At 40.9% G+C, this 27,638-nt stretch overlaps 1 protein-coding gene across 2 annotated transcripts in view; it reads right to left on the minus strand.

Annotated features, from left to right (window-relative positions):
* MAMDC2 (MAM domain containing 2) overlaps positions 1 to 27,638 on the minus strand; it is a 65,057-nt gene that overhangs the window by 27,233 nt on the left and 10,186 nt on the right. For both annotated transcript variants that reach the window (XM_082782492.1, XM_082782493.1), the window contains exons 3-5: positions 4,923 to 5,188; positions 3,969 to 4,053; positions 2,894 to 3,031 (exon numbers count right to left, since the gene is read on the minus strand). In XM_082782492.1, coding sequence (XP_082638618.1) covers positions 2,894 to 3,031; positions 3,969 to 4,053; positions 4,923 to 5,188 — 489 coding nt within the window. The remainder of the gene's footprint in view (positions 1 to 2,893; positions 3,032 to 3,968; positions 4,054 to 4,922; positions 5,189 to 27,638) is intronic.

The following is a 27,638-nucleotide window of genomic DNA, read 5'->3' on the forward strand; positions in this document are numbered from 1 at the left end:
GCTAAATCGGCAGGATGCATCAGCTGGGACACTGCAAACTCTGCTCTTAGGTTTGTATCTGCTTCTATCTACACAACTACAGCCAATTATCTAATAGTGTTCCCAGTCCTGGAGTTGTCACTTCTCACTTCACTCCAGTGGAAAAAGGGAAAAGGGTTGCTGTGGCTGTGGGTCTTCTCCAGCTTGGCCACTGTAAGGGACTGGTGACACTTCAGTGAAACTGGCCTGAGAAGTTCTGGGCTTCATTTTCTTCTGCAGTTTTCATATATCAGTTAAAGTTTTCCTTACAAATGGTTGCTGTATCTTCATAACACACTTCTTGCAAAATGAAAGCTCTCCTGTGAATTTTTGTTTCTTGGAGTCTTCTCAGACAATGGTCATCAGTGAGGCCTTGGTGTGAACAAGAAATAGTGTGGCTACAAGAAAAAAAATCACTGCCAGCTGCCACCTTTTGCTCTCATTTAGCACTTTCTAATGTGTAGAACCACTGTCTACAGAGTTCGAAGCTGTGGCAAGTTCAACTTCCATCAACATTTTACCAGTATTTAAGTGACTTGGGGTTATGCAGGGCTAGGCTGACACTCTGTACTCAACTCACACAATTGTGAAATAAAATTAAAAGGCACAGCGGCATGAGTTAAGGAAAGAGTACCAACCCCACTTTTCATGATGCAGTTCCTTGCACCATCAAAAACTCCACATTGTCTGAGATGCACATTGTGTTGCAGAAAGCCAGATCTCCCAAGTGTCATCTGCTGTGGCATTTCATACAACAAACACTACATCAAAGACTAAGATATCCACCAGACTTTCTCCATGATGATTTTAAGTGTTGTGTCAGTAAGGTGGCCAGAGCAAGTATTTCACATAGGGACAGTGCTAAAAAAAACTTTAAGCCTTTACAGAGTGCTGGACAGCATTAACAGCACCCCATTTGACCGAAAGAAACACCACTCCTAAATCCCGTGCAATTTAACATGAAATTCCCCAAACATGTTTCAATCCCTTAGCTTTCCTACTCACTTCCAATGGCCACTGAGAAGAAAATCCCTGCCAGATGCACAGGCCAGTGGTACAAGTTTTTGACACACTGTGGGCCATACTTTTAGAAGCCACCTTCCCTGCACCATACAAAATTTTATCACAAAACATCCTAAGTGGGAAGGGACCCACGAGGTTCATCAAGTCCAACTGCTGTCTCCACAGAGAGCCATGCAAAAATCAGACCATATGTCAAAGAGTGTTGTCCAAACACTTCTTGAACTCCAGCAGGCTCAGTGCTGTGACCAGTGTCCTGGGCAGCCTGTCCCAGTGCCCGAACCCCCTCTGGGTGCAGACCCTTTCCCTAAACCCCAGCCTGACCCTCCCCTGTCCCAGCTCCATGCCGTTCCCTCGGGTCCTGTCGCTGTCCCCAGAGAGCAGAGCTCAGCGCCTGCCCCTCCGCTCCCCTCGTGAGGGAGCTGCAGGCCGCCATGAGGCCTCCCCTCAGCCTGCTCTGAACAAACCAAGGAGCCTCAGCTGTGCCTCATACGTCTTCCCCTCTAGACAAAGATTCAACATCTTTGTAGCCCTCCTTTGGACACTCTCTAATAGCTTTATGTTCTTCTCATATTGTGTCACCTAAAACTGTACACAGCCATTGAGGTGAGGCTGCACCAGCTCAGAGCAGAGCAGGACAATCCCTTCCCTCACCCAGCTGGCAGTGCCGTGCCCGATGCACCCCAGGGTATGGCTGGCCCTTTTGGCTGCCAGGGCACACTGCTCCCAACCAGAACTCCCAGATCCCTTTCCGTGGGGCTGCTCTCCATCCTCCCATTCCCCAGTCAGTCTCAGTCCATATGTATAGCCAGGGTTGCCTCATCCCAGGTGTACAATTCAGCACTTGGTCTTGTTAATCTACATACAGTTGTTGATTACCACTGGTCTGTCAAGATCTCTCTGCAATTCCTTACTACCCTAGAAGGAATCAACAGCTCCTCCTAGTTTAGTGTCATCTGTAAACTTACCTAGTATGCATTTGAGTTATGCATCCAGATTATTTATGAAAACATTGAAGAGAACTGGCCCTAAAATGGAGCCCCGGGGAACCCCACTAGTGATTAGTTGCCAGCCTGGTGTAGCCCCATTCACTATAACCCTTTCAGCCTGACCCGTCAGCCAATTTTTCACCCATCACATTATGTATTTGTCTAGCTGTATGCTGGACATTTGGTCCAGAAGCTTAGTGTGAGAAACAGTACTGAAATCTTTGCTGAAATCCAAAATATGACACTTACTGGCTTCCCCTGGTCAGCTAGATGGGTAACCTTATCATAAAAGAAAATTATGTTTGCTAAAAAGCACTTTCCCCTCATGAATCCATATTGTGCAATGACTATACTGTCTTTCAAGTGATTTTCAGTAACTCCCTGAATAATCTTCTCCATCATTTTAACAGGCACTGAAGTGACACTGACAGACCAGTAATTATCAGGTCTTCTTTCTTACCCTTCTTGAAAACTGGCACAACTGCCAGCTTTCAGCAGACTGGGATCTCTCTAGACTCCCAAGACCATTACAAAAATAATTGGGAGAGGTCTCACAATGACCTCAGGCAGATCTCTGAGTATCCTGGGATGAATAGAGCCCTATAGACTTCAGGGCATTCAGCATCCAGCTCCTTCTCCTTATTTTGAAGCAGAGAGAAAGGCATAGCAACCTTATTATAATGCGTATGGGAAATTTTGTGTGGCCTTCTGCAAGTTCTCTCCATCTCTTTCTGATCTCTATTTACACACGAGTCATTCTTCCCCCACCTAATGCCAGGATAAAAGAAATAGCATATAAGTATACATAAACAATATAAGAGTCTTATATGAATCCACTATATTTCTGTTTTATATTTGCTGCTTACCCAATTCACTGTTAAGTGTGTGGTCTTTGGGAAGGATGGACTGGGAATTGCGAATGTTTCCTCCACCAACAAACCAGTTCACATTGGGGTTCCAGCGGTTCACAAAGCCACAAAGATGATTTTCTTCAAAGTCACATTCTGCAATTGCAAACACCAGTTCAATGCACACATTTTCATTACGGAAACTAAAAGAAAGGCCAAGCAGTGGGCTTGTTTTACATACAGTAGCACAAAGAACACTACATTTATAAAAATGGACACATTGCTTAACAGCTCATAACAAACAAAAGCAAGCTAAGACACAGTTCCTGATCACTGCTATCCTCATTTCTGTCCTGATTAGTCCAATCTCTCTGTTCATTATTTGGTAATATACATCTGCTGTAATTTAGAACCAAATACAATAGATTTACAAGATAACACCTTCTATATAGAAGAGCAGAACACCCACTTGCAAGACAGGGATGCCTGGAAGTACAACAGGATTTCCTAGTGGTGATAAAGCTATTTTGTTTCTTTTGCAGAGCCAAAGAATTTTAACTGTTTGGTTGGACTCCACCAGAGCTTCCCAGAAATGGGAAGGTGTCCCAGCATCTGAGCCACTGACTTAGCAGTTTTTGGCAAATGTCATGAGGAAATAAAATCAGTGTAAATATTGACACTCTGTAGCCTTAAAGGTGCCTCTGTAAGGAAACATGAGGCAGCAGACAGCAGACATAATGTTGCAGCTCTTATGCTTAATGTTTGCAGACATCTATTTTTGTGAAAATATAACACTTGGTCCTGTTCAAACAATAAGTAGCTTAAGAACAGAACGGGTTACTGAAATTCCACATGAATTTATATGAAATGTCTATATATACTAGAGAGGTAGGTACATACATACGCATTTTAATGTGCACTGTCTTAAATTAAAAACAATGAAATATCTGTATCAAATGCAACCGTCAAGTTTTCATTAAGAGAATACCCCTTGCCTTTTTCATAAAACAGAATCTTTAACTTGGTTTTAAAGCAGCCAATGAGGCATTTTGTGCTATGCAGAGAATATGAGAGCTGAGCAGACATTACTTACCAATGCAATACCCAGGAGTTATTTTAATTTCAAAGATGGCTATACTGGCAGATTTATCTTGTCCCATTTCACCTTCTAGTACAATCTGCACAATATAAATCAAATTGTAGATTTTAGGGTGTCAGAATGGCCATTATCAACCTAAACACTTAAACTGGCTAAACAGGTGAACTAACAGAACATATGTAGGGACCTCAACACCCTTACAGTCAGCAGAAGTACTTTTGATGAAAGGCTTGGCAGAATGTATTAAAGACAGTTAATGCCCTTCTCTGAGGAAAAAAAGGCACACTGAAGGACAATGAGACAAGGTCAAAATAGCTTGCACTTCATATCATTCACTGCAAATAGATAGCTTTATATTCCTCATCTTTGGCTATACAGGAAGTTACTGTGAGAAATGCATCATAAGAGGATTTGGGTAGAAATACTCTGCCCTAACCTTCTGATCCTTGTTTCTTCCAGAAGGGTGCAGAGGACAGCATTGAGAGCACATCTGCAGAACTAAGACCTGGCAGGTCATGTATCTCCCATGAGACAACTGCAGCTATGTCAGGCTGCCAAGAAGTGAGGTATCTTTGCTGCTTGGTTTCAGTCTGCTGTGATTTCCAGTGAGACAGATGCCTTTGCTTCGAAGAGTATTAACTGCCTGACTCAAAACAGCATTACTCACCGACTTTATGGATAGAAGGGGACAAGTGATTCACATGCTGCTAGCCTGCATCAGTTTTAACCCAGAGATTTTAGAACAAGCACTCAGCATCCCATCAGTATGGAGTGCATTTCTCTTCTGTCCAGGAAGTGCATACTGAAGACCACATATTCCATGGAGTCAGAATAGGAAGAGTAAGGCCAAGAGTGGAAATGCTTGTAAATTAGTCCATACACCATAATGCATACTGATTATACGATACCATAATGAAAGCTTGTGGTGTCTTCCAAAATTGGGCTTACCTTGTACTTCTTTGTGCTGTTTGTTAAATCTAAACTAGCTATGAGCCAGCTATCTGAAGGCTCCTTGGCTGACCACATCAAACGATCAAAGCTCTCTCCTTCTTGCCTCAGATACAGGTTGAGCCTGGCATGATCAGATGAAGTCCCTGAAGTAGTTGCTATCTGATAAATCAGTCTGATGCAGCTCCACTCTTCAGAATATAGGTCAGGACTGAAAAGCACTGCTTTCTCACCCTCATAAGATGTGTCCACGGAAATGTAATGTCCTAGGAACAAAACACATCAGAATTTTTATTTAAGCATTGCCCTCCAAAACAGGTAGCTGTAGACAAATCATTTGATTAGACTCTCTCTTAAGCAGCAATACCAGCAGGTACAACTATACTGATTCAGAAATAGTGCTCAATGTAAAGTTATATTTAAATGTATCAGCGATGTCAATGGAACTATTTCAAAATTAATTTCCAGATGGATATTTTAAGAGCAGGGACTAAAACATCAGCTCCTCTATAAAAACAAATGAAAGGAAGTGATGAAAGGATAAAAAGACATGAAGATGCAAAAACATACCAAAGAAACATTATGTAGGAAAAGTTGACAATGATAAATAAATCACAGTAGAATGGATGCCTGTTCTTAGAGAGTTCATTAACACATCAAAACCAAGATCGAGAGTGTGCAATGGCATACAGTAGTCATAGAAAGCTGGAGTTGCAAGAGCTCTTGAGGACTGTCACATCAGTCCTTCACACAGCAGGGCATCACCCTACACTCTTTTCTCTCCTCAAGGCATATATTTCTTCAATTTTATTCTACTTGACCACAGAGCCCATTCTTAGGTCCTACACATGTGTAAGCATTTGCTTAACTTGGACACAGCAGGAATTAGAGTGATGTTGTATACATTGTTTGCCTTTAAGGCACACTCTCCTCTCTGAATTCCCACCTGAACTCTTCAGCTCAACAAAACTACCTTGAGGTTTCTTACTAGAAGCTCTGCTATTGCCTCTCAGATTCACAAGTATTTTCTCTATTGTGAAAAAAAATCATAAGCATGGACAGTCACCACCCCACAAAACAAACAACAAGCACAGATTTGGTCTATGCAGTTCCCAAAATCCTCTGCCCAGTGCATGATGATGGCAGGAGCTCTGATGATCCCTGGTTCCTTAAGCAGTGTATGCTACAATATCCCACTTTATCTGCTCCCTCTCTTACTTGGGGACACTGCATAGGAAACAATCTAACACATTTGTACTGTGCATTTTTGTTTAGCAGATGTAAGATAAATGATTGCTACTTACTTATGGGATAAATGTAGCCCTAAGCAGTATAAGGGGCTGTGTGGACACAGAAAAGCTGCATTTTCTTTCCCTTTTTAGGGAATGGAATGTTTATTTTTGCCTCTTACCAGAATTTCTTCTTATATCTGCTGTGCCTGGTTTTAGTCTCTTGAAGGAAAACACAAAATCACTGGTCAAGTGCAAGTAACCCATTATTGCAACAGCACATCAAAGAAAAAAAAATAAAGTACATATTTAGAAATAGGCACCTAATGTGCCTTCCATATACTTCATCTGCCACTAACTGCAATGTGAGTGTATAAAACATCCACCTGCACACAGCTACCAACTTAGTCCACAAGAGATTTATTTGTATTTATTTGCTGGCATGATCTAGTCCAGGGCGTGCATGTTTTTTCATGAGGGTGGGTGATACAGGGAGATTACTAAGGCTCTACCAGAAGTCAAATGCTTCTCACACGACACTTGTTTTACATTGATTTAAGTGGAATTATCCAGTTCAGACACAAAATCTGTGTTTTTAAGCTAGCATGAATTTGGATCATTTTGCCTGCAAAGAAACCTGTAATTCAGAATCCATGCTTGGCAATTTCAGTTTAGAATTCAACCCTATTTTTTTCTAGACATCATGAGAAAACCCACAGGAAACAGAACATTCTTATAATATTCACCTTTTTTTTTTTTTCTTCTTTCTTTTTCAGAAATAAATTAATGTTGACATAGAAAAATATTCCCATGAATACCTCAAATTACCAGCTGTGAGGTTCAAATGGCTGCCTGGCTTTAAGGCTTAATTATAAGTAGACTAATGTTCTTCTACAGAAGTACTCATTTAAAAAAGAAAGAAAACCTCTTAAACTTTCCAGTCAGGATTGGTCTGAATCCCCACTGATACGAAAGTAAAGATCATGAACTCTTTTTAATCAGAATCTCTTCGTTCTTTTTGTTTTTAAGATTAATTTGACTTATTCATCAAAGTCTCCAGAAAAAGTGCTCTCACCCCCAATTTACTAATCCTTTTAGCCTGTTCTGGAAGGATCAGAGTGTGATTGGCTCCACTGAAATCAATGGGACCACTGATAGAGAGTTTTATCTGTATGTTAAAATGCTTTGCTAATGAGGATCAGAGAGCCTGGCACTTTGCAGAATCAAGCACAGAAAATGCTAATGGTAAACTTCGTACAAATGAATGCTGCCATTGACTAAGTGCCCTTTAAACTAAATTGTGTTTCAATAATAGCTACGATGTGCTGCTGCTGCAGAAGGGAAGGTCCCACAATGCAGACCTCAAGAACTGACACAGAGCGATTGTGAGAGCAAATCAATGCAAAGAGAGGGCTCCTTGGAGTAAAGAAGCAGATAACTTTCCACACTTGTCTGTGGGAGTAACAGAAGGATATTTAACAGTCTATGGAGAACTGGATGAATGCACACTGATGTACCCAGAAATCTCTCATTAAAAATGCAACATGCAGCTTCATTTGCAGCATGTCATAATGGATTTGTTTTTGTTTTTGTTTTCCCTCAAAATCCTCCTCCCTCCAATCACCTACAGTCACCTAATTTATAGAATTCACTCAGGAGTTGTCAGAAGAGGGCTACTTTTCCAAACCACAGAAAGTCACAAAATGCTGGGAAAAGTCTGATGACGCAGAAACACAAACATATTATTTCTTGCAATTTCTGGCAATGACTTGCTTAGGGGGTAGATACAGCCCTAATCAGTATAATTAGTTTTGTAAATACAGGCAAGCTGCTCTTGCTTTCCTAATTTATGGAATGGCCTTTTTGTTGTTGTTGTTGTTGTTGTTGTTGTTGTTGTTGTTATGGTGAAGAGAACTTACAAGCTATTTTACAGGTGACAACAGACAGGGATGGCTACCTACATTTAACTACTGGCAGTTAGCAATTACCTGGTGATGGCAAACATGTACAGCTAAGAGAAGAGTTGGGAGAAAGGGGACTCTTGGATGTATTTCTCTGGTGATGCACTCACTGTTCCAGCTGGCAAGTAGTGCACTTTCCAACCCAGGTTTCTGTAATGACTGCTTACCTACTGTGTAACTTGTCTGCTTTCTGCCTGACAGCTGTATCAAACTCTGTACAGGACCAAGAATGTGCTCATTTTACATTTCTGCTTGTCCAAGCAAAATATTGAGCCCCAGGGGGGCTTAGGACCCAATACTGCAAATCAGTGTGACTACGCATCGCATCTGTAAGACTTGCAAAATGAGACCTTTAAAATCCTTCTGTGTGCAAGTCTCTGATCTTGATGCTGTAATAAGTAGTTCCTTACAAAGTCTCTCAATTACAGTTGGTTATATTGTAACTCTATGAATCATTCACTCAGATTTTCCTAATCTATATTTAACCTTTTTTTTTTTTTTTTTTTTTTAATTTACTTACTAAATGGCCATCTCTACATCAGTCAGCAGCAATTATATCAATGGTTTGTGGGGGTTTGGTGTGAGACCAGCAATACTACTTTTTCCCCCAGTTCAGTAAGGAAATGACAGTGATTGCTCTCCCTGTAAATAACACAAACAAGGCACAAAGCCAGACACTGGCTAATAAACTAAACCAAATCCCATTAAGAAACCTAAAAAAAAAAAAAGGAGGGGGCGGAGCTAAAATTACCAACTAGCTTTTCACATTTAGAAGCATAACCACAGAAATTTTACACCCTTCATGGGGCTTATGTCTGACACAGCTGTTTGCTCAGTTCAGCAACAGTGAAGCTTTACAAGAAAAATGTATATAAACAGCAAGTTCCAAGAGAAACATTATTAAGGAAATATGAAGCAGAAAAAAGTCTGGAAATTTACATTTGATTAGACATTTATTTATAGACAAAATTTGCAAGAAATGCCAGTTATGTTTGGATTTCCTCTGTACTTTCCCTATGGAAACAGAAAAGAATATTATCAGGGATTCTTACAACAAAAACTGATACTTCTTTGGAATACCAGTGTCTGGATTTTGGGGAGTGCCTTTAGGGTGTTTTGTTTGTTTGTTTATTGTTGCTGGTTTTTTTATATTCTACTCCAAGAAAAAAAAAAAAAAAAAAAGAAAAACAGACAGTTTTTTATGACCTATTATTCCTTACTATATCACCAGGAAAAATTGGTTTAAAATATTAATCATAAAAACATATTAATGATCATTTTGCAAATTAAGTTTTTAATTGGAGGCTATCCTTGGGTGCAGATTGTGTTTAGATGAGACTTTGAGGTAAGAACACATAAATTCTCCCATATATTTGAATGAAATTTTGGCTGAAAAGGAGAAGGGTTGTGGATATTGGATACAAAAGCCTCAGACTCAACACACTGCTTTTGGGTCAATTCCTTGTCAATATAAAGGAAACTTTTCAACTAACATGGGCATTTTTTGCTGACCTGGCAGTTGTTTTGAAAAACAGAAGCATATGGATCACTGTTTAATTTGTTTAACCCATGAAAAGCTGAGATTTTCTGGAGAAAACCTTTCCTCTTCCCAGGAAGAGTTACCATGCATTTTGGTAAGGCTTTTTGGAGAAAAGTGGAAGAGAGGAGCTTTTCAAGTTTTTTTTAGGTAGTGTCTTGGGAAAGCAAAAAATGGCATGATAAAGTCACCTTTCAATAGGAGGAAAAACTTTTCTTGCTACAATCCTATGAAAAAAAAAAAGTCAAAGAAACTTTCAGACTGATCAACCACACAAAAGCCTTGGTCAGGGTGTTACCCTATGGCAGTCTCCTGTGAGCAAGGCCTCACGTGTGACCAGCATCTCTGGGCAGTGTCAGCATCAGTTCAACACAGGCTGCTGCAGAAAGCAGCACTGCTCACCATCGATGCCTGGCCAGGGGAGGAGGAGGAGAAGGTAAAGAAAGAAGAGGAGGCCTGTCCATCTGCCTCATGTCCCTAGCAGCGGCAGGGACAGTGTTTGACCAATTCTTCTTGGTCCCCAGAGGATTCGCAGCAGCAGTTTCTGGCACAGGTGGACAAAAGCTCACACAGTGTGCACTGGGCTGAGCAGCAAAGGCCAGCCCATGTTCACAAAGGTATAGGTTCAGTCCCAAAATGTCTGAAACATCTATGATTAAAGTTACTTGACAAAGCAGAACATAATCATTATTTCCATTCTTGCTAAGCCACAGTGGAGTTCATTTCTGGTAAGCTGTTAGATTCGCATCAGAAGAAATGCACTGTTCCACTGGGACCTATTGCTGTAGGAAAAAACTTTTTGGTCTTTAAACCTCCTTGTCTCATCTGTGGTTTCTTAAAAGCAGCTCTGTGAAAACAGCTGAGGGAAAGAGATGCAGGAGGTGGTCTGTGTTTGCTGTCTGCAGGGACTGATGTCCAGCACTCACCACAAAACTGGACAACATTGGCTGTACTCATGCACAGCTGCTGTCACAGGGTTTCCCTCTTGTGTGTCCATAGGGGCACCTTAGGCCTAAGGCTGCCACTTTCCTGCAGCAAAAGCTTGTGGTCCTGCCTGGCCACTGGCATCCCTCTTGTTGCCCATCAGGGAGGGCACCTGAGGAGGACCCCCTTAAATTTACCTCTGTACTATTCCACTTCAGGAGGAACAATGGGGTTTCCAGGCAACTTTTGCAAAAGCAAGTAACATTTACACAAAACAAGAGCATTTTGTAGGAAACCACAGCCCTGGATGATAAGCAGACAGGTAGCTCTTCCCAGCAGCCACACACCTTCCTCCACTGCACCAACAACCCTGACAGCAGGAGCCCTGGCAGCAGAAGCTGCCCCCAGCAGCTCTCTTCACACACAAGCTCACTCTGCTTTATAGACTGAATCTGTCTCTGAGAAGAGAAACTGATTATTGGGATCTTTGGTGGTCAAGGATGCCAAAGCAGTCAGAGCAATGGGTTTTCAAACCAGGGGAAAGAAGTTTCCAAAGGCTTGTTACTGATACTGTTTCCATGCAGAGAGCTTGGAAAGGGAGAAAGGGCATGACTACCAGCCCCTTCTCCTGCACTGTCCTTTGCTTCTCCAGAAAGTGCACAAAGGCAGCTGTTAGTGAGCCTGTCAATAAAGGTCAGAGTAGTACAATAGCCCTGAAGCCCTCTGTGCGTTTGGCATCTGGTCACAACTACTACCATACTGGCAATGCCTTCTCATCTTGATCCATCAGCATGGCTACAAGCTCCTGGCAGGGGTTCAGCTTGTGCTGCTGTTTTCTGTTTTTAATTTAGAGCAGTTGCTCCACTACAGTAGTCTCACTGGGGATGCTTTAACTGCAAGAGTTTTTGGCCACAGATGGGTTGTCTCCTCACCCTCCCTCTTTGAGTCCCAAGATCCTGACATCATGTACCAATTACACCAGATTTTCTGTTTGTTCCAAGCACAACCATGTGGGCTTGTTTTCTCTCACAGTGACCTCACAGATGCTTATGCACTTTTCAAGTATTCTTTCTGCTTGTTCCAAACACAGCCTTGTAGGCTTGTGAACAATCCACCAATTCCAATGAGCAATTGTTCAAACCACTCACATCTCCCTTTCACACTGTTCATTATATCATTTTGACACTTCTTTAACTGCTGACATAAAGGGTCCCAGATTGTAGTCTATTATCTCTGCTTTTACTTGCAAGAGCTCTTTCAAAAATGCTGTGTGATTCTTATTAGCCGGTACACTTGAGCAGAACACAAGTAAGATTTAGGTACAAGATACTCCGCTGTGAATTTCTGAACTGTAAAGAATTATTTTAGAAAAGCCTTTCTTTTATTCTTTGGCACCCTAAATCAGTTTCCATTGTTCCATAGGGAATATCAAAGACAAGAACCAGGTAAAGCAGAAATCATCAGGCATGTATTTGCTGACAGCGCTCACCTCCCTCGCTATGAGTTCTGCCCCTTTCATCCATCATGTTTCCCCAGGATCAAACACAGAGGAAAGTGCTGCAACTGCTCCTTCAGCCCAGCTGTTTCTTCTGGCAGAGTGTAGCACAGGGCTGCCTTTCCTCAGAAAAAGAGGAATGAAATCTTGCTCCTACAGTATTCCCTTGAGTTATGCTGCTTATTTACATTGTTGATGTGTGCCATGGATGCACTGGGGTGTGCCCAAGGCGTGTCACTAGCTCTGCCCCCTCTGTTCTGCACTGGCCACATTACACCTCGGCGTGCCTACAGCCAGCTGACTGACCCCCAGTCCACGCTGCAGTGGCTCTTTTTTGAAGGAAAAGCCATCAGATTTGCACCCCTGACCAAGCTGTTGGCTCATAGGCCACAGAGCAAGCAATGGGATGACAGCCGTGGCCCAGGAAGAGAGAGGACAAGCAAGCCTCGGGGCTGGGGCCTGTCAGAGAGCAGAGCAGGCTGGCTTGGATATTGTGGGGTCAGGGCGAGCAGTGGGGTCCTGGGCCAGGCCACATCACATCACCACCCCTAGGGAAAGAAAAAGCCATCTGGCAGCCTCCTGGAGTGCGTCTGCAAACCACAGGGGTGCGCTCAGTAAGAGATTATAAAAGCAAAGCTTTTCTACTGCACGGATCTGCTTTCTCAGCATCTGCCAAATCACTTGGCCTACTACATTACCCCAAAAAATTGCTCATCTGCCTAAGTACTTGTCTGTTTCTCCCAGCTACATCAGATCAACTAATAAAACGTAACCTTTGCCCACAGCATTGTCCCTCCAGTAAAAGTTGTAAATGTGCTTGGCCTAGACAAATTACATTTACTCTGATGTTCACCCAGGCCCTTGCTTTTGCAAAGACTGAAATATTATTTAGTGTTGAAATATTTGAGATATTTGTTTGGTTTCACTGGCTTCAAAAGTTGAACTCCCATGAGTTCAGTTTCCTGCTTTTTGTAAGCTTAGTGTTTTTATAGTTCTTGTGTATTCCAGGATCATTAGGACAATTGGCAGACTCCTGGTGGAGTGATCACTGCTCTCACATCAAAAAACACAAACGGTACTACTAACAGACCAGGTTTGTGTCTAGATCCAGGCCTTGAAATAGCTGGCTACACGAACTGCCTAAAGGTATGCTAATCAGATCCTGATGGGTGCTAACAGTAACCCGGAAGAAGGGTGCCCAAGCAAGCCAGCCTCGCTACACCATCACTTTTGAAAAGCTGCTGACAGTCACTGGCTCCTGACTTGTTTATTGTTGGCAGTCCCTTAGTTGCTGCCATGTTTACTCAATGGCTACTCTCGAGTAATCCACTCTAAGTGAGAAAGCAGCCACAGTGACTCATTTTCTGTCTCAGCAAGACTCATCCTGGACCAGGAGCATGTAACAGTGAAGATTCAGCATCTGCAACCACAAAACCTGCAGCCAAGGAACATATCTATTGATCTTGAACATAACAAACACCAGGACCACTGCTAATACTTCCTGAAGCTCTGCAAAACTGCATCCAACAGTTATCCACTTCAAAGATCAATATCTGTGGCTTCAGTTTACCAGGGATGCCTCTACTCCTACAGTCCTGTACACGAATCTTGTCTGGCAGTCAGCTGGTTGCAATTGAGGATGTTTGTGAATGTGTACAGACTGACTGAGCCAAAATCCACAAAATCAGAGAACGAGAGTTTTCAAGGGATTATCAAAATAGCTTCAGGTTAGATAACTGTGAGCACACGCACATTTTACATAAATGGAAAGTAGTTGTACAGTTAATCCTGAAACGCATATTTGCCATTTGAACTTTAAATATAACCTGCTGTACAATTACGTTCTTTGGGTATCAAATCCCCTATGTTCAGAGATGTTTAACAATGTATTTTTCATTCAAATATAGAGCATGGGGGTTCTGGTCACAATCCTGCTCCTGCAAGGGAGCTCCTTTCCAAGAACTCGAGTAATGTTTTCTGGCTGAGTACCCTGAAACTGTTAAAACTGGGAAAATTAAGCTAAAGTTGGATTTAACAGCCCAGGAAGACTGGAATTCAACCTGTCAGTGCTGCTGCAATCTTTGGTTGGTTTTGGTTGTGTGTTTGTTTTTTTGTTGTTTTTGTTGTTGTTGTTGTTGTTGTTGTTGTTGTTTTTTGTTTGTTTGTTTGTTTTGTTTGGTTGGTTTGGTTTGTTGGTTTTTTTTGTTTTGTTTGTTTGTTAGTTTTTGTTTGTTTGTTTGCTTGTTTTGGTTTTTGTTCGTTAGTTTGTTTGCATGTCTGTTTTTTTCCTCCTCAATTATTACTCTCTATTCCTTTTTGTTAAGGGAATAGCTTTAAAAATATGAAACACTGCACATCAAAATGCATGACTGAAAGCTTGCCATGTTTTTTTTTTCGCGAAACTCGGATGTATTTATGAACCCTAGGATGACTTTCCAAATTTTACAGGGATTGTAAACAATTGTACATTTATAAATTCCCTGCTGGTCTCAAAATTCAGAAGACCCCAGAACATTTTGCAGGATGGTGCGGTCCTCTGTGGCAGGGGCTGGTGCCCTATGACTACATCCCTTTTGCCTCTGTGGTTTCAGTCTCCAGTGCCACTAGAAGGAGACTCAGTCAGAGAACTTTGGCTCCCAGTGAGACATTTGGATTTTCCAGAAACACATTCATAAGCATCACTTGGTACCAAAATCAAAAGACACTTCCTTGTGCAAACTCCAGTCTGAGGGAACAGGAAGAAATGTATGCCAATGAATGTTCAGAAATTTAGGAGATTTAGGAACAGAGCCAGTGTTTTGCTTTCCACAAGGTATCTAATTACTGACCCTAGCCAATAAAGGTCTGCTACATTTGTTGTTTCTTGGGGTTTCTATTTTAATTAAAACAGTTAATCAAATTCTTCATTGGGACAGCATCCAACTGAGTGAATCCCCTGATATCTGAAGTCCACTCAGGCCACCAGTCATCACCCAAAACACGCAGAGGACTCTGCCATCTGTCTGACCCCCTCCACTCACACATTTGTCCTGTCATGGTGGCCCCTGTGCTTCCTCTGTCTTGGTGATGACCAAGTGTGAATTCTTTCCACCAGTCCCTTCTCACACTCCTCCAGCTGCCCAGGGGCACCTGTCATCACAGATGCTCAGGCTTTCAGGCTTTATTCTTGACAGAGGCCCCAAATATTTCCCTTTCTTTCTGTAGAGATGACTTTGGAAATGAAATGCTGAAACTTTTGGTGAATTTTAGCACACTCTTACTGCAACTTCATTCCATGAATAGCCAGTATTAATTATTCCGAGGCAATTGTTTACAAGGGTATTTAGCATATGTCATCTGAGCTGTAACACAGAAATAACACATGAGAGATATACTGGTCATTAGAAAAAAAAATATCATGCTGGTCCTGCCAGTTCACAACACCATTTCCTTCAGGATATCCTCACTGAATCTTATTTCACAACAAAAAAGTTTGGCAAAACTTTCCAAAGTATTGGAGTTTATGGGTCCTTGTTAGAGTTTTATTTTCCCCTAGCAGACAATTAAAGCTAATTGGCCTCATTCTACCTACTTGACACCTTAAGTATCCTAGGGTGGTCACACAGATTAGTGAAGTTGAGGTGATCCATAAAACACCTTTCAGGTGACCCTACCTTGGTGCACCTAGGCTGCCAAACCTCACCAGACACTGAGCACCAGTCACAGGGAACAGTTCTCTTGCAAGTGTGCACCTGATTTATTGCTCAAAATATAATAAAAGAACTGTGACTGGCTCCCACAGATCCAACCCTGCATCCACCCACTCTGGTGGAACCTGACTGTGGTCACAGATGGACACTTGATAAAGAATTAAGTGCAAAACGAGCTTATTTAGATACTTCTGCCTGTGCCCTCCCAGTCTCAGCCACTTTTTAGTTTGGAAGACTTGCTGAGCTGGTTATGGTATCAACTGTATCAACAGATGAGCCCGTGCTCAACTTAGCAGCATGTGCTCTGTACACATTCTAAATCAAAATAAACCATGTATATAATAAACTCTACAGAAATTATTTTGCTCTACGTGCCAAGCTTTGTGTGGTCTTTTTAAAAGCAGTCCGTAGTCTAGTTTTACTAAGAAAGCCAATTTCTGAGTGTTGTATTTGCCATAAAATGTAGTTCAGAAGTCACTTGAGACAATAATATTGGAATATTTGAAGGTGTTAGAAAAGTTCATAAACAAATGCAAACAAACACATTCATCACCGGTCCCAACACATTTTCTGTATTTTTTAGTCTCCCCAGGAACAGTGAATTCTGTACTGGAAAAGTATTTTATGCAAACATAATACATTTTGGTGGAAAATGAAGCCAAAAGCTAGCATCTGGCACATGCAAGTGCTCCAATACATTGCTTTCTGCTCTTGACAACGCCGGCTGGAGCTCTGGTGTGTCTGGCTGGTCACTGACAGTGACTCACTTCTTTGTTTCTGATGTCAAGAAACAGATTTTCAAGTCTCAAACTGTCCCGGCAGCTGATCCCAAAAGGGAAAGAGGTTTTGCCTGTTGCCCTGCAGAGTCGGAAACTTGTGCTGCCTGCAGAGAAATCTCATTGTTTACTGAAGACTTTTGTAGCCGTGTTTGCCTAAGAAATATCAATGGGCATCTTGGGGATTATGGAGGCAATTTACTAATTATTAAATGTTAACAAGTGATGAGACTAACTCCACAATTTCATTTCAGGTTCAACTTTCACATATACCGAAAACCCTGCTGCAGGCCATCTCTCAAAAGTGAAGGTGTAGAATTGTCTTTTCCAGTCACTGCTCCAAGCTATAAACCCAAATAACATTGACAGCTGCTCTGCAACTCACATACAAGAAATATTTGTCAACATGTTATCAACTTCCTTACGCTGTGCCCAGACTCTCCCTTTACTGTTGAGCAAGAGAAAAGACCATTTCCACAGCACAGCAGGAGTGAAATTCCCACTTTTTCTGCTCCTTCTCCAAACCTCAAAAACTCAGATTAAACTAGGCCACAAGAACAGCTGCTTGCCAAGTTTTATCTTGGAAAACAAGGAAAATATTTATGACTGTTGGGAACTTGGAAAAAAAAAAAAAAAAGTCAACTTTTCAATGTGTGATACTGAAGTAACCCCAAGTACTGAGCCAGAATTCGTATAACTGGAGTACTCTGAAAAAGGAAAACACAAGATCTCAAACACCAGCCTTCAAAGTCTAGTCTCTAACACTACCAAGAGGCTGATCTAAGCTGACCTAGTATATGAAAGCGATCTAGGGCCAAAACTCTTCACATTCAGAACTTAGGTAGATGTTATTTCATAAGACTACTGCTAATAAACAGGTTTTTTTTTAATTTTCAGTTAAAAAGTGTTAATGAAGGTGGGAAATGAATAAGGTACATTATGTAAATAGTTAACTAATTTTTCTGTAGTGCACATCAGATTTTTAAGAAGGAAAAAATGTACAAAAAGCTGTAGAGAGCAATGGATACAGCATGCAACACACACACAAATACAAGCAGAGATATTTCCTTGCTTTTAAAAGTGTTCTACTTTCTTTTCCATAGGAATTTATTTTCACAGGATTTTAAAAAATCTGCTTGAAAAAAAAAAAATCAGAGTTTTCAATACCTTTACATTTTGAAAATAAAGAAATTATTTCCTTGTTATGGCTCAGATTATTTGTATCAGAGAAAAGCAAAGTATAAGACTATTAACAGTCAGGAAACTGGCCTCAAGGAATACCCGTGGTTGTCCTTGAAACCCTCTGGGGAGGAAAATGGCTCTGCTTTCCAGCTATTCTCAGGAAAATGCAGATTGGTTCCAACAGGAGAAGCATACAAGGAATATTAAACCTGCCTTCCTCCTCCACATCTCTGTGCCACGTGAAACCCAGTTAGGAGAGAATTAAACTCGCAGTGCCTCACTGAAAACAAATCTAACTGTGTAACCCAGCATCCACACAGCTATGTCATGACAGAATAAACATGTAGGTACTTCTTTGTATCTCCCTGTGTAAGTACCTCAGTAATATGCAAGGGCTTAATTTCTGTATCAGGTACAAGAGCAGAAAGGTAAAGGTGTCAACTCAAAGTTTTGTTTATCACTGCCCAAGGGACTGATGATGGACCACTGGATAGGAACTGTTAGCACAAGCTAAATTATCTCTTGCATTAAGCTGTGTCTGCCTGCCATAGGGTGCCATGAGAAAACAACATATGGCAAAGAGGTCTGCAAATACGCAGGTGGAATGCAGGCAGCTACCAAAATGCTCCGCACCTCTGTGTAGATCTCTTGGCATTTAGCACTTTTTCTTTGGCATGGAGGAAATGTGTCACAAGAGTTGCTGGCAATCCCATATGAACAGGAAAGGAGTCCCTCCAGTGCAGGATCTGAGGCAGACATGCATTCCCTACTGACTAATTCTTGTGGTTGCCACAACTGATGATGGCTCTCCCCAGTAGGCACACAACTACACAAGACAGTGAGCGAGTTTGCTGTTGCTAGTGTGATCTGCACAAATGCAGCTTCTCCCATCAGGGTAATTACCTTCTTTACTGGCTTGCTGAATCCCCAGGATATAGAAAATTCTCCACGTCTAAATTTCCTGTTTCTTCCAGGCATATTTTCCCTCTGAAATGTATTTCCTTTCTTATCAGGGAGAAAAGAAATACAGAAGTTTGAAGGACAATAAAAAGGTTTAGAAAATCCTCCTTTTTGAAAAGCAAATATGAAGCACTTTTTTAAAGATAATAGTCCTCCTTTGGAGAGTATAGTATTGAGTTTCTGGATACATCACTTGAGATTAACCAAACTGGGCACAGTTTGACCGTGTTTGCTTACTATTATCATTTATTTTTCCTGCAGAAGCAACAATGAGGAAGATTCCATAGCTTGAATTTTCAAATAAAATCTAACCTCACCTTTCTGAATGTCCTTCCACAACAGCTCAGGCAGAGTTAACCACTAGAACTCATCATCAGGATGGTCTTTTAAAAAATATTAATTGAAAAGGTGAAGTATACTCTCTGCTCCAGGATAGCCAAAACTTTGATATCAGTTTGTATATTGTGCATTGGTACAAGTGCTGCCATAAAATTACAATTGTTGGCAGCAACATACGGAAACCCAGGCAACAAACCATGCAAACAGACAATAATCTGAGTAACGAAGTATGTAAATAAACAGAAAGTGATTTCCACTTCAACCAAGCTGTACTTATCAGACAGACCTGTTTTACTGCACTTCTTTGCCAGCTGTGAAAGAAAAGTGGGGGCAAAACTGAGTACAGAACTATAAAATTCAGTGACTATTCAAAATAAGTTAAATGTTTATTATGACTTTCATAACTAGCTGGCCTTAGTTAACCTCTGAAAATTGTCAGATATTGAGTACAATCTTTGACATTAAGTATAAACATAGTTGCAGAGTAAGCTGCTGGAGCAGGGGAAAATAGCAATTAATATAGAGTACTTCACTACAGTTGGATTTCAAAATCAATTAATTTAATTAATGTTAGTTGAAAACTCAAAATATGTGTGACCACTGTAAACAACCACAATATCAGCTATTTGGAGAAATACTTATGTCATTAGTTTGACCAGGGAATGAGTTCACATACTTAACTCCAGAATAGCAGTGTGGAGTTGAACATCCTATTTCAAGCTTGTTTCTGATGCTTGCTGAAGATGTCATAGAGTGGACCCATCTCTCCCCATCCTCAAATTATCGCTCTTTGGCTATGTACATGTACGCTTGCAGACACCAGGCTATATTATAAATTAAAGATGGTGGGCAGCAGATGCAACTGGACTGGACTGGACATTTCATAACTTATAAAATTTTCTCAACTTTCTGGTAAAATCTTAAGTTTTGTCCTTTGGCAACTCACATCCAGAAAATGTTGAAGGAGCTAAAGAAATTGTAAAGCAGAGCCATGGCTGTAGATTAAGTTTAAATACTTCATGGTGGATACCAATTCCTATTTGACCTGAACTTCTTCTTCAGCATCCCTCTCAATGTATTTACTGTAATCTAAATATCTAACATGTTCAAGACTTGGGACAATGCCTGTCACTCTACACCCTCTTCAGTGTCCCTGCAGGGCTGTATTTCTTGTGGCTTTCGGGTAGCCCAATGGCTAACAGTGACCATAGGAGCACTAATGGAAACCCTGCAGCAGGTTTCCCACGCACATCTTGTAACCCCCTCAGCAACACGTAGAATCACAAGTAAAATGTACAGGGAGAACTGATTTCACCCAGACACACCATGCAGGTACAGCTTGCAAGGATATCTTTGCAGAAGATCTGACAGGCTGCCTTCTTCCATCAGCCTAGAGCAAAGCATTATTATAAGCACCATTCAGACTACCACCTTCCTCTCTCAGGGAGTTTCTTGTAGTCCAGTATGGACCATACATATGCTGTACAAACTAGGATGGTACAAGAACCAGATCAGGAAAGGCCTCAAGAGGGAACTTCATCTAGAGCAGTTGTCCAGCAGGCAGCAATAGAATTTTCCAGCCAGTTTCAAAGATTCAGTTTTGTTTTCTTTCCATAGAACAATTTGAATGTTTTCAAACCATGGACTTAGTCTGAAACTTCCACTGCTCTGGGCTTCCACAGCTTAAGCTCTTCCTCTGTCTTGCACTTTGTCCCTCTCTTACAAGTAGGAAATTTCTCTCAAGAATAGTGGACTAACTTGGGAGTTGACTAATGGCATAGCAGTGAATAACTAACAGAAAATTCAGAATGATCTGTCATAAAGAAATAACATAAAAAATAAATGAGTCTGGAAAGTGTATCAGAAGACCTAGCTGACCCAGCACAAGAGGAGACTATTGGGATTCCTCTGCTAGTTAGGGGCGATTGATCATTTTAACTGTTTTTGGCTTCAACACCCGTCAGATGTGAAGTCTACTCCAAATTTGTGAGTGTGTTTTCATACAAAAACAAACACTGATTGCAACTCTGCTTCTTACCTACATGTGGCGGTCCAAGCTACACATACCACTCATCTTATTTCCATATATGACAACTTTGCTGTGCAAAGTTCTCTCTTCTTTTTCAAACAAACTACAGTTACTGCCCTAATAACTCTCCAGTTTGACACTTAGTTTAAAATAAGCAGTAGAAGTGGCTATATTTAGAGAACAATCTGGTATTGATATAAATCCTCTCATGTTTCCACTTAAGTACACAAGAATATTCTTGGCTAGGAAAGAAATCCCTCTGCAAAAGGCCTCACAAGAATTAAAATTCAAAGCAATGACTAAATAGGATCTAGTTAAGATTTGTGCATTTAAACTCCTGCTGTATGTTACTAAACATCAACTAATCTTATACAAAGCAAAAGCTTACATCAGCATTGCCTCACTGTAGCTATATGTATGCATATTTTGTATGTTACAAGTCATCCTACTTGAAATACTAAAGCAACAACTTAAAATGAAGTGTTCATACAGTTATTTACAAGTTTTCAAGGATGCATATGAAGACATTAATAACTGGATTTCTAACAGTAAGTACTGTGATGATGAATATGCAACTGCACATTCAGATGTAAGCCAGTAAACTGGCACAGACCTGTAAATAGACATTACTCCTCACACTGACAGAGTTTATCATTGTATATGCCCTGGGCCTTTTCTTGTCTCCAAGGCATATCTCTAGTGGATAAAGATCAAGTGAACTGTTTTTTTTTCTTGAATATATTTTTTGTTGCTGTGTTAAGTATGCTTTAAAAATCTGTGAACCTAGATGCTTGTATTCCCAGTTTGCATTTGTGTATCTTTATGCACACTTGCACTCAAGGCAGCCTTTTCCTCCCCTTATGAAGACTTAGGAATTTAAACAACCAGAGATGAGTTTTACACTTAGGAAGACTGTAACCATAGATCTTCTGCTTACTGGGTGGGCTCAAATTTGTTCACAGCAATAGAATTACACTGTTGCTCAAGCCATGGCCCAAAGCCTGAGCAGTACTAAAAGCTCCACATTTTCTTGCTGCCTGCTTTGAATAACTTCTCCACTGAACTCTTAAGGAGGGCATGAAATCACAGGGCTCTAGAATAGAAAGGCATAGAGTCACAGAGTCATAGAACAGTTTGGGTAGGAAGGGACTTTAAAGACCACACAGTTCCAATCCCCGTCCCGTGGGCAGGGACACCTCCCACAAGACCAGGTTGCCCAAAGCCCCATCCAGCCTGGCCTTGAACATCTCCAGGGATGGGGCATCCACAGTTTCTCTGGGCAACCTGTTCCAGTGACTCACCACCCTCACAGTAAAGAATCTCTTCATTATCCCTGGGGCCTTCTCTTCTTCGGGCTGAACAAGCCCAGCTCTCTCAGCCTGTGTTCATAGGAGAGATGCTCCAGCCCCTTGATCATCCTCATGTCCCTTTACTGCACCCACTCCAGCAAGTCTGTGTCTTTCTTACACTGGGGCCTCAGAGCTGAACGCAGTACTCCAGGTGGGTTGTCCAATGACACTTAGTGTTAAGTAGAGGCAAGAGATAAAAACAATAGCATTATCCCAGCTCTGGTACAAATTTCCACTGTTTTTCAGCTGTAATCATGCAGAATAAGACTGCCTACCACCTGACATCTGGGCAATCAGCTACGGTTTTCCGTGGATGAGATGGATGTCTCAGTCTCTAGAACACTAAGTTAGTGAAGCACGGCTTGAGGCTTTTGTCTTTAAGCCCCTCTTGTCTTCTTTTTTGAGTCCCCACTTAAAAATTTTTGTGACTGCTTGACAGAAGTGTGTACACGTTTAAGGCAGGAAATATACTCTCTGTATGCTTGGCATCTGGCATGTGGGGGAAAGAGAAAAGAACAGACTCGCTAAAACCAGACAACAGTGATAAATAATGATAATAAATAAATACTGATAATGCAAATTAGCTTGGCGATAGATGGCCGTGGAGAATAAAGACCTCTATTTCCAGAACAGATGCAAGACAGACAGCACAGACAGCTACATCTGCTTCGTCACTTGCTTATCTGCTGGGAGCAACCCATAGCTCCTACCCACCCATTCATCTGTCTCCCTGCTGCATCCACTAAACATAGACACCAATTAATGTCCAGGGTCATAGTCACAGCACCAAGCCTGTCAGAGTTTAAGCGTTCAGACTATGCTCTCAGTCATATGGTCTGAATTCTGATTTTTTCTGTCGTGTGTCCTTAAATGAACTCAGCTCACTTTGACTAAACAGCTATGAGATTGCACTTTCAGTCAAGGAGATTCATTTGCAGAAAGTTCTACAAAGACTGATGATATGCAACAGAAGTATTTTGCTAAACCTTCCTCAGCATAACAACTATGTCTAAAACAGCACGCAACAAAGACCAAGAAGTCTTCAAATAGAAATTATTAAAAAGTTGGAAATGTTGAACAGACCGTTCTGCAAAATGCAGCAGAATGCTGCATTTAGCTTATCTGTTTCCCATGAAATCTTTCAGTCGTGCATTAGAAAAACTCAGCTACATGATAATCAATCCTGAAAAATACCAATAAGGAAAAAAACTCTCCACATCCTGTTAGTAACAATTGAGAGATCTCTTATCTAACAGGGTACCTGCAAAGAACTTTTATTCTCTCTCAAATGAGGGTGCAGAGTTTATACACATGTACATATACTGTGTTTAGTTCTTACCTTTAAATACCAGAAATTCTCACATTCCCTGATGTGTGTGGAGATCTCTTCACTCAAAACCTGACTACAGAAGGGCTTTTCTTATCTTTCACTTGAAAAAGTGAAAATACCACAGAGTCACATAATGATTAAGGCTGGGAGGAATCTCTGTTGCCCAGGACCATGTCCAGGTAGCTTTTGAAGATCTCCAAGGAGGTAAAAACCAGTCTCTCTGGGAAATCTGTTCAAGTTCTCAGTCACCTGCATAGTAAAGTCTTTCCTGATGTTCATACGAAAGCTCGCGTTTCAGCCTATGCCCATTGTGTGCTGTCCATGGGCACCACTAGAAAGTACCTTGCTCTGTCTTCTAGGCGTTCTCCCTTCATGTATTTCTATACACTAAAAAACTCTGCCCTGAGCCTTCACTTTTCCAGGCTGAACAGTCCCATATATCTCAGTCTTTCCTCACATGAGAGGTGCTCCAGTACACTCATGAACTCTGTAGCCCATCACTGGAGTCTCTTCAGTGTGTCTATGTCTTTCTTGTGGTAGGGAGCCCAGAACTGGGTGCAGTACTTCAGCCAAGGCCTCACCAGTGCTGAGGAGATCATTTCCCTCAACATCCTGGTAGCATTCCTCTTAATGCTGCCCAAAATAACATTGGCTTTTTTTTTTTTTTTTTTTTTTTTGCCACAAGGACACACTGCTGGCTCATGGTCAACTTGGTATAATACAGCAGGAACACCAGCCCCTTTTCTGCAAAGCTGTCTTCCAGCTTGTCAGTAGTGACATGTACTGGTGCCTGGAGTTGTTCCTCCCCATGTGCATGAAGTTCCCCTTATGGAACCTCATGAGATTCTTGTCAGCCCATCTCTCCAGACTGTAAAAGTCCCTGTGGAAGGTATCAAAACGCTCTCATGTATCATCCACTCCTCCCAGTTTTATGTCATCAGCACACTTGTTCAGGGTGCACTCTACCTCATCATCCAGATCATTAATGAAGCTAACTAAGGCAGTCCCAGTATTGACCCCTCAGGTATAGCTCCAGTTACTGGCCCCCAAGTGGACTTTGTGCCACTGACTACCAGCCTCTGGGCTTGGCCATTCAGCCAGTTTTCAATCCACCTTACTGTCTGCTCACCCAACCCATACTTCATCAGCTTCTCTGTGAAGAAATCCTTTGTGAAGAACTGTGAAGATACTTAAAGTCAAACAACAACAGCAACAAAACAAACAAACTAAAAACCACAGAACTTCCTGGTGCAAAAATATGCAGTAGGTGCTAAAATTGTTCAAAATGTATCAAATGAAGACTGGAAGCCCTCTTTCCCTGTTCTTCAGTTTCTAATTGCATAGAATGCCACAGCCTCAACAGCTAAGTTTCTAGTTAATTCATCATCAAAAGAAGCCAGAACTTCGTATTTCTAAACTGATTACAACTAAAGTTCATTAGTACACCAGGAGAGAAATAATTTTTCTCCACTTTGAAAAAAACTGTGAAGTATTCCTTTGGCCATTTCTGCTGTTCACCTGCAGCACACATGCAGTGGAAGAGTAGCCATGCCACAAGGCAAATCTATTTCTACATCCCCCACACCTTGGCTGCAGCTCTTGTGGCCTTCTCCATAATGTAGAATTATTGAATTACAGAATCGTTCAGTTTGGAAGAAGAGCTCTAAGATCAAGTCCAACCATTAACCTAGTGCTCCCAAGTCTACTACTAAACTGTGTCCCTAAGTACCACACCTATATGTCTTTTGAACCCCTCCAAGGACTGTGATTCAACTATTTCCCTAAAGCAACTACACCTCTAAGAACATAGTCTTGCAAATATCAACAGTACTAAAAACAATAATAGTAATCTCTGTTGCCTCAGAGTTTTAAATACAGAACACAGTGATTAGTTCTACCCTCCCTTTCAAGAGGGTACATTTCTTTAAAGGAAAATGAAGCAGATTTTCCTGCTGTTTTTTCCTGTTGTATTTTCCTCCATTCAGATTTTCTAGATAAAGCCCTTAATACCCCACTCTGTACATATGCATTTTCTCTACAGCATGTATATGAATTAAAGTGAACCAAGATATTTCTGAAACAGAAAAGGCATATCAGCAACAGCTCAAAAATCCAAATGCTAGCCAAAGTTTTCTGGCTGGGATGATGTTATACCCAGTCATAGCAATAAAGCTGTGCCCTCCAAGATCTGCCAACATGTGAAACAGGAAACAGAGTCAGGGAAAAGTCAGAATGTTATTTATACCTCCCCGAGAAAGTCAGCATTATTGATTTCCAAAGAAAATATGCCACAAACTTTATCATTCTTTTGCAAAATACATACATAAAGAAAGGAAAAAATAAGGCAGAACTCATGGGTTTTACATGTAAATCTGACAGGCTCAGGAACATTCTGTCTCCTGAGGGGAGGAGATTCCTGTGAGGTTTAGTGGTATGGCACGATAGCCACATAAACAGAGAAAAAAAATCTATTGTCCACTCAGACTTTCCACACTATTTCCCAAATATATCTTATCCCCATCTCATGCAATGAAGAGTTTGTGTTCCTCCCTTTATAGCTCCTGGGTCTACGGTTTCCTTCCACCCTGCTATTCTCAGATTATGCCCAGAAGAACTGATGACTCCTCTGCAACACACTAGAAAATAATTACAGCAGTTCAGTTTATCACAGCACAAAAACCTTGAAATATGTTCCCAAAGGAGTTCCCAGTGCTCCCAATACCCATGAAGATTTTAACTCAGTTGTGACTTCGTTTTATGGCTATCTATATGAAAATGAGACTAGCCTGGATTCTCATAGCCAGGCACAAACCTCATCATCTGCCTCAGGAGTGAAGAGAGAGCCATAAAATCCCAATGGCATCCTTTCCATATTTCACGGCCCCTTATTCCAAATAGTATTAATCCTACCTGCTGACAACAACCGTATTCAGTGTGTTTCTCAAATCATGTTCATGATAGCTACTGAAATGGAAAAACAAAACAAAACAAAACAAAACAACAACAAAAAAAAAACTCTACATGTTCCAGGCTGGAAGAAATATGGCTCAGCAACTGTAAAATGGACCTATGAAAGGAGGCACATTCTCGTTGCAAGATCTACTAGTGAATCAGAGAGTGACACTGGACAATTTAGTTTATCCATCTCTACATCTAATGTAGAGATGAGTAAGTGTTCTTCATGATTAAGTGCTCTTAAAAGCTTTTTGAAGTACTTAGAGCTTTATTGAACTGTTTACATAGTTAATCTAAACTTTGTTCTTAGATACAGTGTATTAAAACATGATCTTTAGAGTTATTATCAGAAAACAGTGAAATATCCTGCTTATTCACAGAGCAGGTAGGAGGACTATCTGGCCTCTTGGCCTTCTAGACATGACTTTTTAACACAAATACATCTCCTTCAAAACTGAATGTGATATCATTCACACTGTGACACCATTGTCACACAGAAGTTTGCTTTGACCTTTGTCCAACCTGAGTGCTACAGGCAGCAGTTGTACCTTCAAATTAGTTTTGGTCAATTGTTATGATGTAACAGTAAAAAATTGAGAATCAGTTGGTGGAGAATAACTTCCATTGAAAACTACATCTCACTATGGGTTTCTGTACAACAGATGTAATCTGCCCTTTTCAGAAGCTCTTCCAAAATTTTTAATATGAAATACCGTTTAAGGTCTAGCAAATGTGAAGAAACACCTACAGTCATAATAGATCTTCTTTAAGTATTTTAACAGTTTGCTAATTAAAAACAGGGAAGTCTGTATTTTCTAAAAGTCTTTGACTGATTTCAAATGGAAATCTAATTACTATGATTCATGGATCTTTTCATACTAGGACTTGTAAGGTTTTCAGAACAGAACAACATGTTAGTAGTATGCAGCTCACACTTTATCAGACAATACATCTATTTAAA

This window comes from Aythya marila (assembly GCF_965140915.1).
Source record: "Aythya marila genome assembly, chromosome: Z".
Classification (NCBI taxonomy): domain Eukaryota; kingdom Metazoa; phylum Chordata; class Aves; order Anseriformes; family Anatidae; genus Aythya; species Aythya marila.